The sequence below is a fragment of the Medicago sativa genome, chromosome 5, assembly GCF_051527215.1.
Source record: "Medicago sativa cultivar Bolivia chromosome 5, Bolivia_mono, whole genome shotgun sequence".
In the NCBI taxonomy this organism is placed as follows: Eukaryota; Viridiplantae; Streptophyta; class Magnoliopsida; order Fabales; family Fabaceae; genus Medicago; species Medicago sativa.
The window spans coordinates 72,442,663-72,458,314 of record NC_140753.1 but is presented as its reverse complement, the minus strand read 5'-3'; the positions used below and the strand labels follow the sequence as shown (position 1 = coordinate 72,458,314).

Sequence of the window (15,652 nt, the reverse complement as noted above, 5' to 3'; positions counted from 1 at the left end):
TAATCATGGACAACTTCTTAATTTCTTGCAACATAGACCGACTCATGCAATCTCAAGACATTAAAGGTCAGCAGCAATGAACAGCAACAGATTTACAACATATAACAGTGTTGGAATATCTCAACATCATTTAAGGAATGGATTACATCAACATAATATCATAAAAACATCATAACATTATTCATGCAACATTACTAATCATTTCAGTCATATAAACAGACTTCTGTAACATCTGGAAACATTCTAAATCACCCCCATTCTTACTTCTAAGGTCAGCTCAAGACTATACGTGCGAAAGGATCACATCGGGACAATTTTGGGCAACTAACAGCCTAACTCGCAGTTGCGAGTAACTTCACTCGCAATGGCGAGCAAAGTGTGCATTCTGGGTTCCTACGTATTTACTCGCAGTGGCGAGTTATTCTGCTCGCAGTTGCGAGCTCACAGGTCACTCGCAGTTGCGAGTTGTGTTGCTCGCAGTTGCGAGTTCTGGGTTCTAGCTCGCAGATGCGAGTGTTCTTGCTCGCAGGTGCGAGCGATGAATGTCAGTACGGCCAGAAACCTAAAAATCACAACTTTTCACCTATATTCATGATTCCTTCATCCAAATAGCATCTAATTATCATCTTAAGTCATATCTAAGGTCTGTACACTAATTTTGCATCAATCTAACATCTGTTCTTGATTCATTCATCAAAATTGATCCTAAACCTAATTCTCAATTCTCACCAAAACTTAACCTAATCATGCTAAATTCATCCTATAGAATTATACCCTTAATAATATTGAAAATTAGTCTCACCCTTACCTGATAATAGCAGAATCGCAGCTCTCCTTGGTTCTTCTCTCTTTCTGACTTTTTCTCCAAAAACGTACGTACTACTTTTCTTAACTTATGTCTGTCTATTTATCTTTCCTAATTACTCTTATCACTACTAATTGCTCATCTCACCACACAGCCCAATTTTTAATATTTTTATTTTATTTGTCAAATCTTATTTTATTTAATAATAAAATAAGTCATAACAACCTAGCAACTTCACCACAACAAAATACTCCACATTATGCAGTTATAAATCATGTAACCCACTCAACTTCATGAATCATAAAATTCACACATATCAATCATGAAAATCACGTAAATCATATATATAAATATATTTTTAAATAATCGAATAATTAAGACGGGCGTTACAGAAGTAAGTAGATCGCTTCCATAATCAACAATAACCTATATACTATTTTAACGTTGGAATGTTTTTTGCTACTACTAGAAATCACCCAACGGCCATTCTTGACCAAACTTTACTTAACATAGTCTCTTTCCTAAAGAATCGAAGAGATAACACCCAATAATTTTACTTATATTTTATTGCAAAAATATGAAGTAAATTTTATTTATAATTCATTCGGTACTAACGATTTTTATATAAAAAAAAAGTATATAAATATATTTATTATAATTACACTTGGTCAAATATAATCGTTATACTGAGACAAAGATAGCTTTAGTCAAACGATATCTTAAATTATATAATTACTCCTTCAACTGGAAATGTCAAAAAATTTAGTTGGACACGGTCGTCATGGTTCATAGTCAGGATCTCACAGTTGTGTTTGCAAGTTTTAGTGATGTTTACCACTTCTTCATCTATATACCCAAAAAAAATATGTAAGAAAGTTTTAACTAAATTATACGCAATTAAATAATATACTTTTTGAGGGATATTAAAAAAATAGCTATTCATTTTTTTTTGTTACCTTGATATTTATAGGAAGTTTCCACCACCAACAATAATAACCCTATAAATAATTCAATTGATCTAAACCCTGCATTCAATATCAAAGCTCTCATCTTCTTCACTTTCCTGGTTTTGTGGTTTCAAACCTACTGGTTTGTATCAAAATGAACTTGCTATCAATGAACCAACCTAAAATGCAAGAATGTTATTAATCTTAAGAAAACTATAATAGAACTGAACCAAGCATGTTATTGCAACCATTGCAATGGGAATAGTCCATTTTTTATCCTTATCTGTTCAATGACTCAATGAGCATCAATAATATTTCTTACTCAAACTTTTGTATAGTAATCAAATGAACCGAATCAAAATTAAATCACATGATTTAGAAGGTTTCATTCATTCAAAAAAGGGAGCAGATTGGCATGTGCTTCTTATACCAATATTTGCTTGATTGAAGGAATATGCCAAAGACATATTTCAATTCTCTATACAACAAAACAGTACAATATAGCATAAAGTCTATATCACATACTCAATCAAAAGACACATTCCATGGCTGTCTTTGGTTCATCTCTTTGCCACACCTTGCCGCCACACCCTCAAACCAAAGAATCGCAACTCCTCTCGTCTCCGGTGCCTCTCATTGTCGTCACCTCCCATCTCCTTGCTCGCCTGTGGAAAATCCAAATAATGTAGAGAAGGACATATACAATGACACTCCTTCCTTGATCATAACTTTATCTTTATTTGCATATAAATAATTTCATAACAATTTTAACCTTTTTGCTTTGCTCATGACTAAATCAACAGATTGAAAAGCTCAAAACTAAAATAAACATAAGCAAAATTACCAATTTCTTAATGCAAATTTGTTTAGCACTACTAGCAACTATGGTGGCAATTTTTCTCAAATCAGAACCTACAATAGGCAAAACATCAAAGGCTCTTGTGTACACTAAGGAGAAATGGTTGTCTCATTCAGGAAAACATCAAAGATCAAACCAAAACAAAAAATGACTGCAAGACGGTAATGATGAATTAAATTGATAAGGAATGCGGATAGGATTATGGATTGTATACCAAGATCATCAATACCAACAAATAGGGGAAGGTTTGGCATGCAACACGAGCTAGGTGAAGGCTGTCGTATGCATTGTTGAGAACGCGAGAGAAGACACAAGGTAGGGATGAGAGTGTAAGAGACTTTCAGACTCACAATATTCAGAGAGAAAGAATTCATAAGGGTATTCAACTATCTCATGTATTGAATAGATAAATTTGAGTGTGTTACAAGTATACAACAGAATAAATATATACTTGTAATAAAAATGTGCTAACTGTGTAACAAAATACAACAAAAACCTAACTCATTATCTCCTATATGTCAATTGCAAGCTCTATCACAGACACCAAAGACAAATTTGCACACAAGTGGAAGTTCATTGCTGGCCTATATATAGTGTGCTCTAATATAGAGATCTGCTTTCACATTATTCAAATCACATTGGGTAGAAAATTTTCAGTTGTTACCTACCTAAGTTGACATTTCTTAAATTTACTGTGTTGGTGAGGATAGAATACAATTAGGCAATTAGCTAGATTAATGTCATTATAACGAGAGTAATCATGAGCAGTATAGGTGCACGAACGAAATTTGGAGGTACATGAACGAAATAGGAATTACGACAAAATCTGAATTGCAAACAGATGGAAGCAAATACACCAAACAGAAAACAAATTGTGTGCATCAGAGGCTAAATCCTACAAACCAAGTAAATATTCACATGCCTATTCAACTAACTGATTTGATTTCACTAAATAAGTGTGTTATTAGAATAAATTGCATGCATATTATGTTTGTTTTTTACAATAGTCAAGAGGTATTTGTATGAGTACATCAGGAACCAATTTGTGAGTGAAATCTCTGGATTATTTGAACTTTAAATATTTTCTACAAATATGTTCTCTAATACGCTTGAACAATTGTTTATAATTTTGACCACGTTCTTGACAATTGTCTTTATTTTGGAAGGAAAAAAAATTAACATGATGCTTATATATGTCTATTTGTTTTTTTTGAAAGATATGTCTATTTGTTGTTTCTATCATATTGCATTAGCTATCATGTTTAAGTCATATAGTTTCAGGTACTTTATTTAAACGAGTGTAAATTTTGATTTAAACCGTAACATGAATATGTACAAATATTTTTCATTTTTTACTGTGTTTATGTGCATTAACTCTTGCATGTTAAAAAAAAAAAATTATTGCATGTTGTGGGAATTCTCATGTGCACTTGCGTGGGTCCTATTAATAAAAAAGAACAGTTTTTTGTTAGACAAACCAAGTTTTTTGGTTAAAATTATATCTTTTCTTAAATAGTCATGAAATATCAAATCCAGGGCCGTTCCTATGAAATAGGAGGCTCGGTTCTATTTTTAAAATAGGCCCCAGTAAAATCAAAACGCAATTCTTTTTGTGTAGCTAAACTTCGTTAAAAAATTAGAATCAGAAGAACTTTTAAACACGAAACAAAACAAAATAAAATTAAGTGAAAGAGCGGTGAAATTTACCTAACGGTGTCGTTTGGAATGTCACTCCTACGTCGTAGGAAAGGGGAAAACGAATGGTTTATGCGAAAAAGAAATAATTGTTGTGATTCTTTCAATGGGGGTGGGTATTATATTTTTTTTTTGAGGCCCATAGTTTTTAGAGGCTCGGTTCGGTAGCGCTTCTTGCACTCCCCAAGGTCCGGCCCTAATCAAATCTATTGTGGGAATCAGACAGATATGCTTTGACGCATAACTGCATAAACTAATTAATTAATCAAACTAGATAGGACGACATCGTAAGACAAAACTCTCCCTAACAAAATTTAACCCATAGACTTTAAGGTGATCTCGAAGTGACATGAATCATCTCATCCAAATGTTCTTGGATATATCAACTTTTAATTCAACCAACAACTTTTGGTTATGTTGTTTAAATTTACTCAAGTTACGTGTATAAATTAACTTTCACCATTCATTAGATATCATCCCTACTAGATATAGCAATTTTGAAACAACAAATTTGCCAAGACTATTCTATATCAACTACTACTTAGTGTCATGGCTGGAGAATTTATGATTCCTGTAGTTGAAAACAAATTTGTAAATGCATTTGCTTATGAAATTTACACTGCAGCTCCTTTCAACCAGAGCCTGTAACCTACCAAGAATTTACATTTCGCACCCTCAACCCCCGCACAAGGTACATATAGGGGGGAAAAATGGAAAATGAAAAGAAAAAAAATACAAAATCACAATCAATCCCTATTCTCTTCTACTATGCCAGTCCCCAGCTTCCTTCAATGCTTTATATTAGATGGAAACCAATGTAATTGATCCGTACGATCTTGCTCTAACTCAAGCCGAAATGAGGAAAAACATCTCATTTACAGGTTGTCATGTCAAGTAGCCAGGTCCTCACTCCCAACACCAACACTGGACTTGTCAACCATGCGAACATTGTATTTTTCATATACTCTTGCGCGATTCTCAGCCCACCAATTTTCTGCTTGTTTCTCACTAAACCGCTTCCGACTGCATTCAACAAAGTTAAAAACTCAGATTACAAATTATAAAATTGCTAATCATGAAACACTGTATAATTATCTGATTTGTCCTGCCAGATTGCAGAATAAAACATTACCATTTTCAAGATATGTTGAATATGGAAATGACCAAGACATGAAACAACAAAAAACAATATTGTAAACTGCTCTAGGCAATAACTCCCAGTCTATTCTTAAGGTTATTCTGTCTCCTACAGATTAGCGTTTGCTAAGGCAAACAGTGGGGAACTGAGCAAAGAATATGAATCAAGTTGCTCCAAAAATGGTAAATGAAGAATTTTTTAGAAATACTTTTTGCCGAAACCTTTAACACCATTAATGTCATATCCTATCATTTTCCCTTTTTCTCAGAAGTATATCTTATTCTTTAGTACCAAATTTCACAGATGATGTTCTGCGAGTTAAAAGAAAAACGTCTGCAGAGCAGTCCATACCTGAAGCGAACTCTCTTAAGATCTATTGCACCTCCTGGTAGGGAGGTGAGTGTAATATATACACCAGCTTCATCTTGCTCAACCCATTCAGTCTCACTACGGGATTCACTATCCTTTGTTCTGCTCCCATTTCTATTAGTTGAATCTGACTGGTTCTGTTTATTCTGACCTGTACTGCGACTACTAACAGTGCTTGATCCATTTGAAAGTAGCTGAGTATTTGATCCAGTTAAATCTGCTTCTGGGCTTGTTGCTTGAATATTTAATCGATCAATGGCAGCAAAGCTAAGTTCATTGGAACCAAAAGAAGCAATAGAAGATGATTTGACACTCTTAGCTGCCCCAACAGGTAGCCTCTCAGCCATGTCCTTCAACTATTCAGCACAAGATACAAAAATGTAAGAGTAAGCCACAAAACTAGAAACGACTAAAAAACATAAGCTTGAAAATTAGAAGTTCCATTATTTTGGCTTTAAAACTGATATTGGGCCCGACTGTATTGTCTCTTATTCTCATGATTTCACAATCTAATTTTGGTGTCATTAGTAGCTCGGTGAATGTTAAGACTTATATACATATTGCTTTTGAAAAGATACGCTTTTCTTGAGATAATAGCTGATTTACAACAAGAAAAAGACAAGGTTCCCCGTTCCCACAGATTATATGAAAAGTTTTTGCTCTCCTTTCTCTGTTTACTTCATGAGTGTGTTTGGCTGCAATAGCAGTTTAATTGTTAGAGTGGTTTAAGGGATTAAAGTTTTTACCTGGGCAGTAAGTGACTTGATCACTTCCTTTGCTGCTTTGCATTTGGCAGTTTCTTCCCCGGCAATTGCTATTGCATCTTTTAGTTGTTTAGAAGTTCTTTCCAACTCGATTTCTTGAAGTTGGGCCTTCCGAGTCAGGCTTTCCACCTATAAAGGGAAAAACAATTATCAGGCCCACGACAAATAGACAACCCAGTGAATTTACATCCTTGTTGCAGGTTCAGAAAAACAAAGGTGGAAAGAGAAGAGAAATAAATTATTTCCAGCCTATGAAAGTAAATTTTAGATATCAGCCATCCTCTGTATCAAACACTCGACCATTTATTATAAAAAAATGTATTATTGACAGGTGATGGCAAGAAACTCTCTAAAGTTGATTAATTGAACCATCTAAAAGCATGAAGGCAAAGAAAAAAGTGCACGGTGAAAATCAAAATCAACTCACAGTTGATCTTTTTTTTGAATTATGAAATAAAAGATTGAGCCACACTATCACAGAACTGACTACTTTCAACAGTGAAAATGCCAAATATTCTGCATTGTACTTAATAAATTAAAATTTAGATGGAAATACCACATCTCTGACATGTTCATTGCAATTGAACATTGACCTGAATACTAAATTGCAATTCAGCTCTTTAGTATTACCAAACAATCCAACAAGTTACAAGTGAATTATTAGCTGCTTGGAATTAACATGCATCTTGTGACCAACGTCCACACACAATAGTATGAATTAGCCTATAGTTCCCTTCTTGTCCTTGTTTCTACATGTTGTCTGGGTCATTTTACCAGACACAGTTCACATAAGTATATGTCACATAAAATAGGGAGCCAGTTATAAGTCCATTTTCATAAAATTCAATTCAAACATTTATAGCAAGAAAGGGGATACTATCACTGAATGCATAAAACAAGATACCTGTGATCTTAATTTAATAACCTCCTGACTGAGGCTATCATTAGTCTTCTTAGCATCATCCACAACAATTTTTGGGGTTGTAAGACCTCCCAGTGTAGGGGTAGGAGTAGTTGAACGAGGTGGGCTAGGCCGTCTAGATATTGGGGATGTTGCTCGGGAAACAATTCTAGATCCAGGAACCGAAGCCGAGAAAAATTTCTTTGACGATCCAAAAACAGGATTAAAAGATTTAGAAATATTCAGAGCTCCCCATTGTGAACCTCCATTCGGAACAGGAGAGACACGGCTACTGTTGATCTCTAATTTCTTGTTTTTCTTTGAAGATCTGCTTTCCACTTGTTTGAAGGACTCCATCGAAGAAAATCTGGCAAGTTGATTACGAGATCTGGTATCCAATTTATCATCCTTATCAATCAACTCTAGAGACCCCTGATTAATACTTCCTCTTCTGCTAACGGAAGAATGAGATGAAGAATCAGTTTCTAAAGTTTTCCTAAGTTTATTAAAACAACCATCACATACGCGATAAGGTTTGTTGGGGTTTGGAGCCATTGAAGCCTTAAGAGACTTCTTACTGCTACATGAATGGCAAAAAACAAGCCCGCAATTATAACAATTGTGACGTTTTCTTTTGAAATTAAATGGAAGACGACAGCCTGAACACATAGACTGGTCAACACCAGATACCCACTTATGTAGACAGATAGCTGCAGTGAAATTAGTTCCACAAGCTATACTTTTTACGTGTTTGTCTTTCAGAGCATCTACTAGTGTTGGATTATTTCTATCATCTGTATCCCCATGGCCTAAACGTCCATTTGCACCTTTACCCCAGGTGTAAACTTCATTCCTTAAAGTTAGAACTGCAACATGATATGCACCGCAAGCTATCTCCTCCACAAAACTCTTCAACAGTTTTCCTTCCACACGGGTGGGTAGCTTCCCATCAGCTTGAGGATTTCCTAACTGGCCATAGACAGGACTTCCCATCGCATAAACGTGGCCTGAGGTGGTAAGTGCAACCGTGAGACTGTGTCCACAAGCAACTTGACAAAAGTTATGTTCAACAAGGGCAACACAGGTTGGAACAAGTTTTGCTTCCTTATCACCATGCCCAAGTCGACCTTTGTCTCCATCACCCCAAGTAAACAGCTTCCCCGAAGAGCAGTTGCTGGAACTTGAATTCCCAACCATGACTTCCACAACAGCAGCAGTATGCCAAACACCACAAGAAGCCCGCATAGTACGAAGACCTTTGAGGGACTCGACTTCCCTCGGTAATGAGACACTTTTTCGGTCTCCATGACCCAAAGCACCAAATGTGCCGTCACCGAAAGTGAATAATTGCCCAGCAGATGTTACAACAGCAGTATGCCATGGTCCACATGAAATATATGAAACGTGTATGCCTTCCAAGGGTCCATTTACTCTTTTTGGGACCCAGTGGCTCACTTGATTTCCATGCCCCAGAAGACCATAATTGTATGCACCATTACCCCATGTATAAAGATCACCTGAAAGTGTCACAGCACATGTATGATACTCCCCACAAGCTACAAGCTCAATGTTTGTATTACTTAGAGCGTCTATAAGCTTTGGATGGAGAACATCAGAGTCTACACCATGCCCAAGCCTGCCTCCCGATTCCTCTCCCCAAGAGAAAATTTCACCTTGTTTGGTCACTAAGGCCGCATGTCGTCCACCACAAGCAATATTCTGCACATCGAGAACTACCGCAGATTCTAAGGCTTTTGGGAATAGAGAATCAATTTTTACACCCAAACCACTCCCAACTCTATGATTACCACCACCAACAACACCATCACCCGTGCCTTCCCCCCAAATGAAAACATCCCCTAAAGCATCACCATCATCATGGCCAGAACCTTGGCTAGATGAGCTGACAGCACTTGATAGACTAACTCTAAAAGCATCCATACCCATTGTCTTCATGTGACCATGCATACTATCTGATCCTCCGGATGATATAGAGTGGACAGAAGCACTGGCAGAATCCAGAGGGAAGAAACTTTTTTGAGGAACGGCATACAGGACCACATCTAATGCTTTATCCAAACCATTTTTAGGAGGGCTCTCGTATGGGCTATGAAGGCGAAAGTGATCCCCACTATCCTGAATAGAACAAAAAAACATTCTCTTAACAAACATCTTCAATAGTGAAGGAGTAATATGGGAGAAAATACAAGGGATGTAGATAATATGTTAATACCTTTTGCAAACTCTCATTACTACCAAATGGAGAATGTAAGGGGGAACTTCGTCTTGTGTATGTTCGAGGACTATTAGCTTCAGATGGAATACCATCACTTCTTGACTCTGTTCTCCACTTCCGGTGATGGCTACGTGAAATTAATGCTTTCAAACCACTGAACCAAACCTCAGCTTCATCTTTATCCTTGCATATCTAGTAAAAAAGAATCAGATGACTAGATTGTGTTAAGCTTTTATCAACAAACTGCATTGAAACTGTTCACAATATCAATAACATATGTACGAGCAAAGCAGTAGGCCAACCGCAGATAAAAACCCAAAGGGGGGAGAAACAAAGAAATTCGTACCAAGTCCAGTGACCTATCATTGTAGATAAGAGAAAATGACTGGTATTCCTTCTCAGGTCGCGGATATCTTTGAAAGATAGGCTGAAAAAAGCAGGAGTCTTGTATTATCAATCATGACAGAGCATTAAAACTTGAAAATGTGTCAATAAGGAACTATGAAAATATTTATATTTATTTAACACACCCATGCACATAAGTAATGTCTTTTTACATTAAGTTTTCAGAATATGACACTGAAGCAATACAAAGCATCGGCACATTTCTAAAGTAAAAGACAAGCCAATAGCTGCCATAAACAAGTGTTATATTGGAAAATATTCATAATACAGCAAAAGGCAAAGCCTTTTACTAGTAGATGGATGATAAAAATGATATCATATTATATGCTTTGACTGCAAGCAAATAGAGCTCACAAGACTGCATACAGAAACAAGCAATGCAAATTCTATTAATCATATTAATATCAAGTAGAACACTACTATCTAATATCAACTAATTGTCTAAGCAGGACATGACAATGTTGGCTAAATGTGGAGAAGCAAACAGTCATGATTTCTAACAATTTAAAAACCTACCGTGCGTTGTCCAGATATAATTCTAGAGACATGACTCAGTTTAAGGTGCTTCTCTTCTTTCCCTGAGAACCATATCAAAACAGATTCATCCTGAAAAGAAGAATAGTAAAATCAAATACTTCAAATTTTTAGCAACTGGAAAATATCTAAAAACAAACTTCAGTGTAGTAAAAACAAATAATTAATGAAAAATTTAGAAAATAAACCACGAGCACTTTTATGGCAATAACAATAACAAAATAATCATGTGACTTTCATACCATAAAATGGCATGAAGGCACAACAGTTAGCTCAAAAGATAGATCTTCCTGTAATATTTTCTTGCATCCCCCTTAATTCTAAGCCCTTTTCAAATTTCTAGATACATCTATAATTTTTTCCAAGTATACTCCTTTTTTTAATGGCAAATGTTAGTAATTAGTTGTTAGATTAGTTTTTCTCATTCGTTTGGGTTCGAACCCAATACTCCTTGTTAATACTAGCCAACCCCAATTAGTGGGATAAGGCTTGGTTGCTGTTGTTGTATACCCCTTATTAATACTACTAATTCATCTTGGGAGATGAAAAGTTAGAGTTGGATGCATTTGTACATAAAAGGGTATTTTAGTGACATTCATACATAAAATAGACATAGACACATTAAATACATTGCTTACTGTTCGTAATATATGTGAAAAAAAGAGAAAGGGGCTTATAAAAAGGGACAGATGTAGTATTTTTCACTGTTAAATCTGTTGGATTTGCATTTCACTCCTCTCTACCACAAATTATTCACACTGTTTAACTTTCAGCTTTGAGGACCCGTGCTATATCTCTCCCTACTGCTTTTTGAAGAAATATTTTCACCATTATTTATAGAGTAAATAAATGCAAGATAAAAAGTAGAAAGACCAAGACTCTAAGATTGGTTTTAACATTTAAAAATATATATAGGGACCAAGTTACTATTGTCAAATACATTATACAGTTATTTAAGAAAAACAAAAGAGACACACTTTAACAAAGATTCGTTTTAATATAGCAAAAAGGAGTGCAACTCTCACATTGGAAAGCCGAAAGGGGCAAAACTTGGGCTTTCCCCTTCTTCCATACTTGAGCAAGCAAGCCCCTTTTTTCAATGCAGTAATGGCCTGTCATCAAGATCAACAAAGGATTTCGGTAAGCATAAGAAGATTTATAACAGAGAGGAAACAATGAATAAGCATAGCACATGGATAACATTTGACTGATGAGAGCCAAGAGTATCCTATATCTAACACTCTTATCTATAAGTAATTAGTAAATATTTTCGTTATAGTACACTACATTCACGCTGTATTTCTGTCTGCAAAGAAAAAAAATAACCAAATACTTCCTTTGCATCACTTCAATCGTTGCTCTTAGAATATTAGCTTGTCTTTGATTATTTGTCAATTTAGATCCAGTTACATTTTTTTTTTCAATAATATGCTTATTTAACGGCATCTCAATCCACCCTGTATTAATTAGACCCTACCTAAAACCTAGTTCAATAAAAGTATTTTATTCAAAAAATATTATTTTGCCATGGAAAGGAGTGTAATTAATGATTTTCTTCAGATGTGTACAAGGGCGAGTAGAAAAGACAGAGCATATAATAATCCACAAATGATCTAATTAGTGAAACATCCATATAAAAGGGCGGCCCAGAGCACAGGTTCCCACCTGGTGGGATCTAGGAAGGGTAGATGTATGCAACCTTACACCTAAAAACAAGACAATGTTTCCAGGATTTAAACCCGTGACCTCTAGGTCACTAAATTGCAACTTCACCGTTGCAACAAGGCTCGTCCTCCAGTGAAACATTTCCAGGATTTGAACCCGTGACCTCTAGGTCACTAAATTGCAACTTCACCGTTGCAACAAGGCTCGTCCTCCAGTGAAACATAAATATGAGTGGGGCCGAGGGTAATACCCATATACTAAAATTAGCAGCCAAAACTTTGAAAATACCTAATGTTTGTGCCAAAAAAGCCATTAAGTAAATTATAATTAAAAAAAAATCCTAGTGAAGGCTAATGATCGAAAATTTTCACTTGCCATTCATAACACCAAGTTCTGTCTAAAATTGCTGAAGCTGCTGATGCAGTCAAATATTTAAAAAGCACTACAAATCCTAACACATAACTAAAATTTACATCAACATTCCTTAAGTAAATTATAGTTAAAAAGAAAAATTCCTAGTGATGGCGCATAACCGAGGATTTTTCACTGCCATTCATTAAATTGAGTTATGTCTAAACTGGCTTGAGCCAACGACGCACACGCATAGCTGGTGGTCAAAGAAAATTAATGAATCAAACTTCTGCAACTAGACTTCAACTAAAATGCCAGAAATTTTGCACTCCAAGCAAAACTAAGCCAATCACCTATTCCCTCGTCCCAAACTTGTATCAAAAGCCGAATTGCGCACAACCGTTATCACAATTAACAGAAAATAAAAAACATCACTACCATTGTACACTACACAATACACAAAATCCAAAAGCAAAAATGAAATAAAAAAATATATATTAATAAGAATTAAGAATTATATATATATATGATTTCAAAAAAAAAAAAAAGAATTATATATATATAATTCTATTGTGTATAAAATTGATGGTTTCGATTGGTGCAAGCCGAATCACCTACTCTATCAACAAAAAAAAAAAAAAAAAATCCAAATAAATGTTCAAAGCAAACTATGAGTCAGTTTGGATTGACATATTTGAGTTTATCTAGGGATATAAGTTTTATGAGACTGTTTGGGAGAATTTATGAAAACAGCTTATGACATTGTTCATAAGCTATTTTTAGCTTATTTTCATAAGTTCTTCAAGATAGCTTATGAAAACAGATTATAGCTTATACGAAAACAATTTAACTTCATTTCATATTTAGCTATAGAAATAGCTTATACATAAGCGCTTATCATGATAAGCACTTATGCTACTTATGCTATAAGCTGCAAATAAGTTGTGCCTATACATATATACCTGCTCAATGTCTCTTTCAACAGCACCAGTTCTGCTAAGATCCGAATTCATTCTATTCACCAAAAACAAAAACACTAATCAGAAACAATTAATTTCAAAATTAAACACTAATCAAATGCATAATTATTCACTACATTTTCATACCCGAACCCTTCCATTCATCAATTCAACTACAGAATATCCACAAATTTGGCGCGCTTCAACAGCTCAAAACCTCCACCACAGCTCAAATCCACCATTCGTGAACTCGCCGCAACCATAACACTGCTTCCGAACTTCACGCAGCACTGAAACAACGACTCTAGCGTGTAAACACGACTGTTACTTCAACTTCCGGCGCCGATTAGCGGCAGCGTGAGGTGGTAGGTTGCGGTGGAATGAAGCGATCGGAGAATGAACGGATTCCGGTGGTTGAGAGGTCGGAGAAGTCCGGAAAGTGCGGCGGGGGAGAAAATCGAGGTAGGAAAGTGCGGGAAAAACGGAATGAGAGAATCTAATAGAGAACTATGATCTGTGAAAATTCAGTTGCAGAAGAGAGAGAAAGTGAAGTCTAGAGAGAGAAAGTGAAGTAGAATTATTATTATATAATAAAAAAAATGAATGTAAAAAAGAAAGAAAGAAAGAAAATACTGTGTTGCACTGTTACTGAAGAAGGAAAAAAATCAGAAAGAAGATAAAAATGGAAATTAAAAGGAAAAGTGAAATTGGTGGGAAAATTGTCCTTAATTTTGAATATATTTTCCATTTTTGCCACTGATTCTCAACCAAGTTGGTTATTTTTTTTAATTAGTTAAGTCTTTAACTAAATGTTTTCTTAAAGATAATTATCTTATTTTAAAATAGATTCCCTTATATCCACCTTGAAAAAAGAGTCCAAACATAGAATATTACTATTTCTAGTAAAATATCGCATTTCTTTCTTTTTTTTGACAGAATCTACTTTTTTACTAAAATAGTTAGAGTTCATTTACATTTTTTGAAGTTCATGTTAGGAGAATTTTTAAAATAACGATTGCAAATGATTTCGTTTATAAACATATCAAAAACAGGACTAGAAAAATCGGTTATTACAAGAAAAAGGAATGAAGGGATTTGAGATTAAGTGAAGTCTTTAATTAAATGATTTATAAAGATAATTGCCTCTCAAAAAAGATAGTTATCTTATTTTATATGATACCTTAATGTCAACCACTATAATTAGTAAAATATCACATTGATTTTTCCTTTTGGTCAAAAAAAAAATATCACATTGATTTTTCCTATTTATGACAAAATTCACTATTTTACAAAAATAGTAATAGTTCATATACCATTGTTTGAAGTTCATGTTAAAAGAAAATTAAAAATAACATATTTGCAAATGATCTAGCTTAAAAACGAATAAATTATCAACTATTCTCAAACCAGCATAATTTCTTCAATTTAATTTTTATATAAAGGGTCATGTTAACCGGTGCCCCCGGGGCACTGGTTAAGGAAGCCAAAAGAAGAAATTGCTAGTCAAAAAAGATACTTTTTAAACTTTTAATTCATTGATTGCACAACTTTCAATACAAAAATTACTATATTTGCTTCCTTAACCAGTGTCCGGGGGCACTGGTTAACATTTCCCTTATATAAATATATAAAATAGTTTTTAAACTATATAAAATTTGTCAACTTAATCTCTAAAATATATTAAAATCTGTCAATTTAATACCTAACATATGAATAATGGAGACTAAAATGATAAATTTTAAATATTTTAAAATTATTTATAATATTTATGTAGTTTATGGACTAAATTAAATTAAATGTGATTGTTTAATGACTAAATTGATGGTCCAATCGTTTATAAACATATGAAAAAAAGATTAAGAAACTCTTTCAATATACAGCAAGAAGATAAAGGAACAAATGGATTTGATTATTTAAGAATAATTCTTTGATATTTTCTTTAAAATATTGTTTTCTGTATATCTCGATGTTTAAACAATATCAAAATAATAAAATAAAATTTGTCTGGAATTTTACATAGAGTA

At 34.4% G+C, this 15,652-nt stretch overlaps 1 protein-coding gene across 1 annotated transcript; it reads right to left on the bottom strand.

The window, feature by feature from the left end:
• Positions 1 to 4,816: 4,816 nt before the first annotated feature.
• Positions 4,817 to 14,183, bottom strand: LOC146924716 (PH, RCC1 and FYVE domains-containing protein 1-like). The gene is made up of 10 exons (XM_085709676.1): positions 13,776 to 14,183; positions 13,632 to 13,683; positions 11,679 to 11,765; positions 10,636 to 10,725; positions 10,061 to 10,141; positions 9,712 to 9,906; positions 7,482 to 9,614; positions 6,560 to 6,706; positions 5,796 to 6,169; positions 4,817 to 5,329 (listed from the first exon to the last, which is right to left on the bottom strand). The coding sequence occupies exons 1-10, from the start codon at positions 13,787 to 13,789 to the stop codon at positions 5,197 to 5,199; spliced, it is 3,306 nt and encodes a 1,101-aa protein (XP_085565802.1). The 5' UTR covers positions 13,790 to 14,183; the 3' UTR covers positions 4,817 to 5,196.
• Positions 14,184 to 15,652: the final 1,469 nt, after the last annotated feature.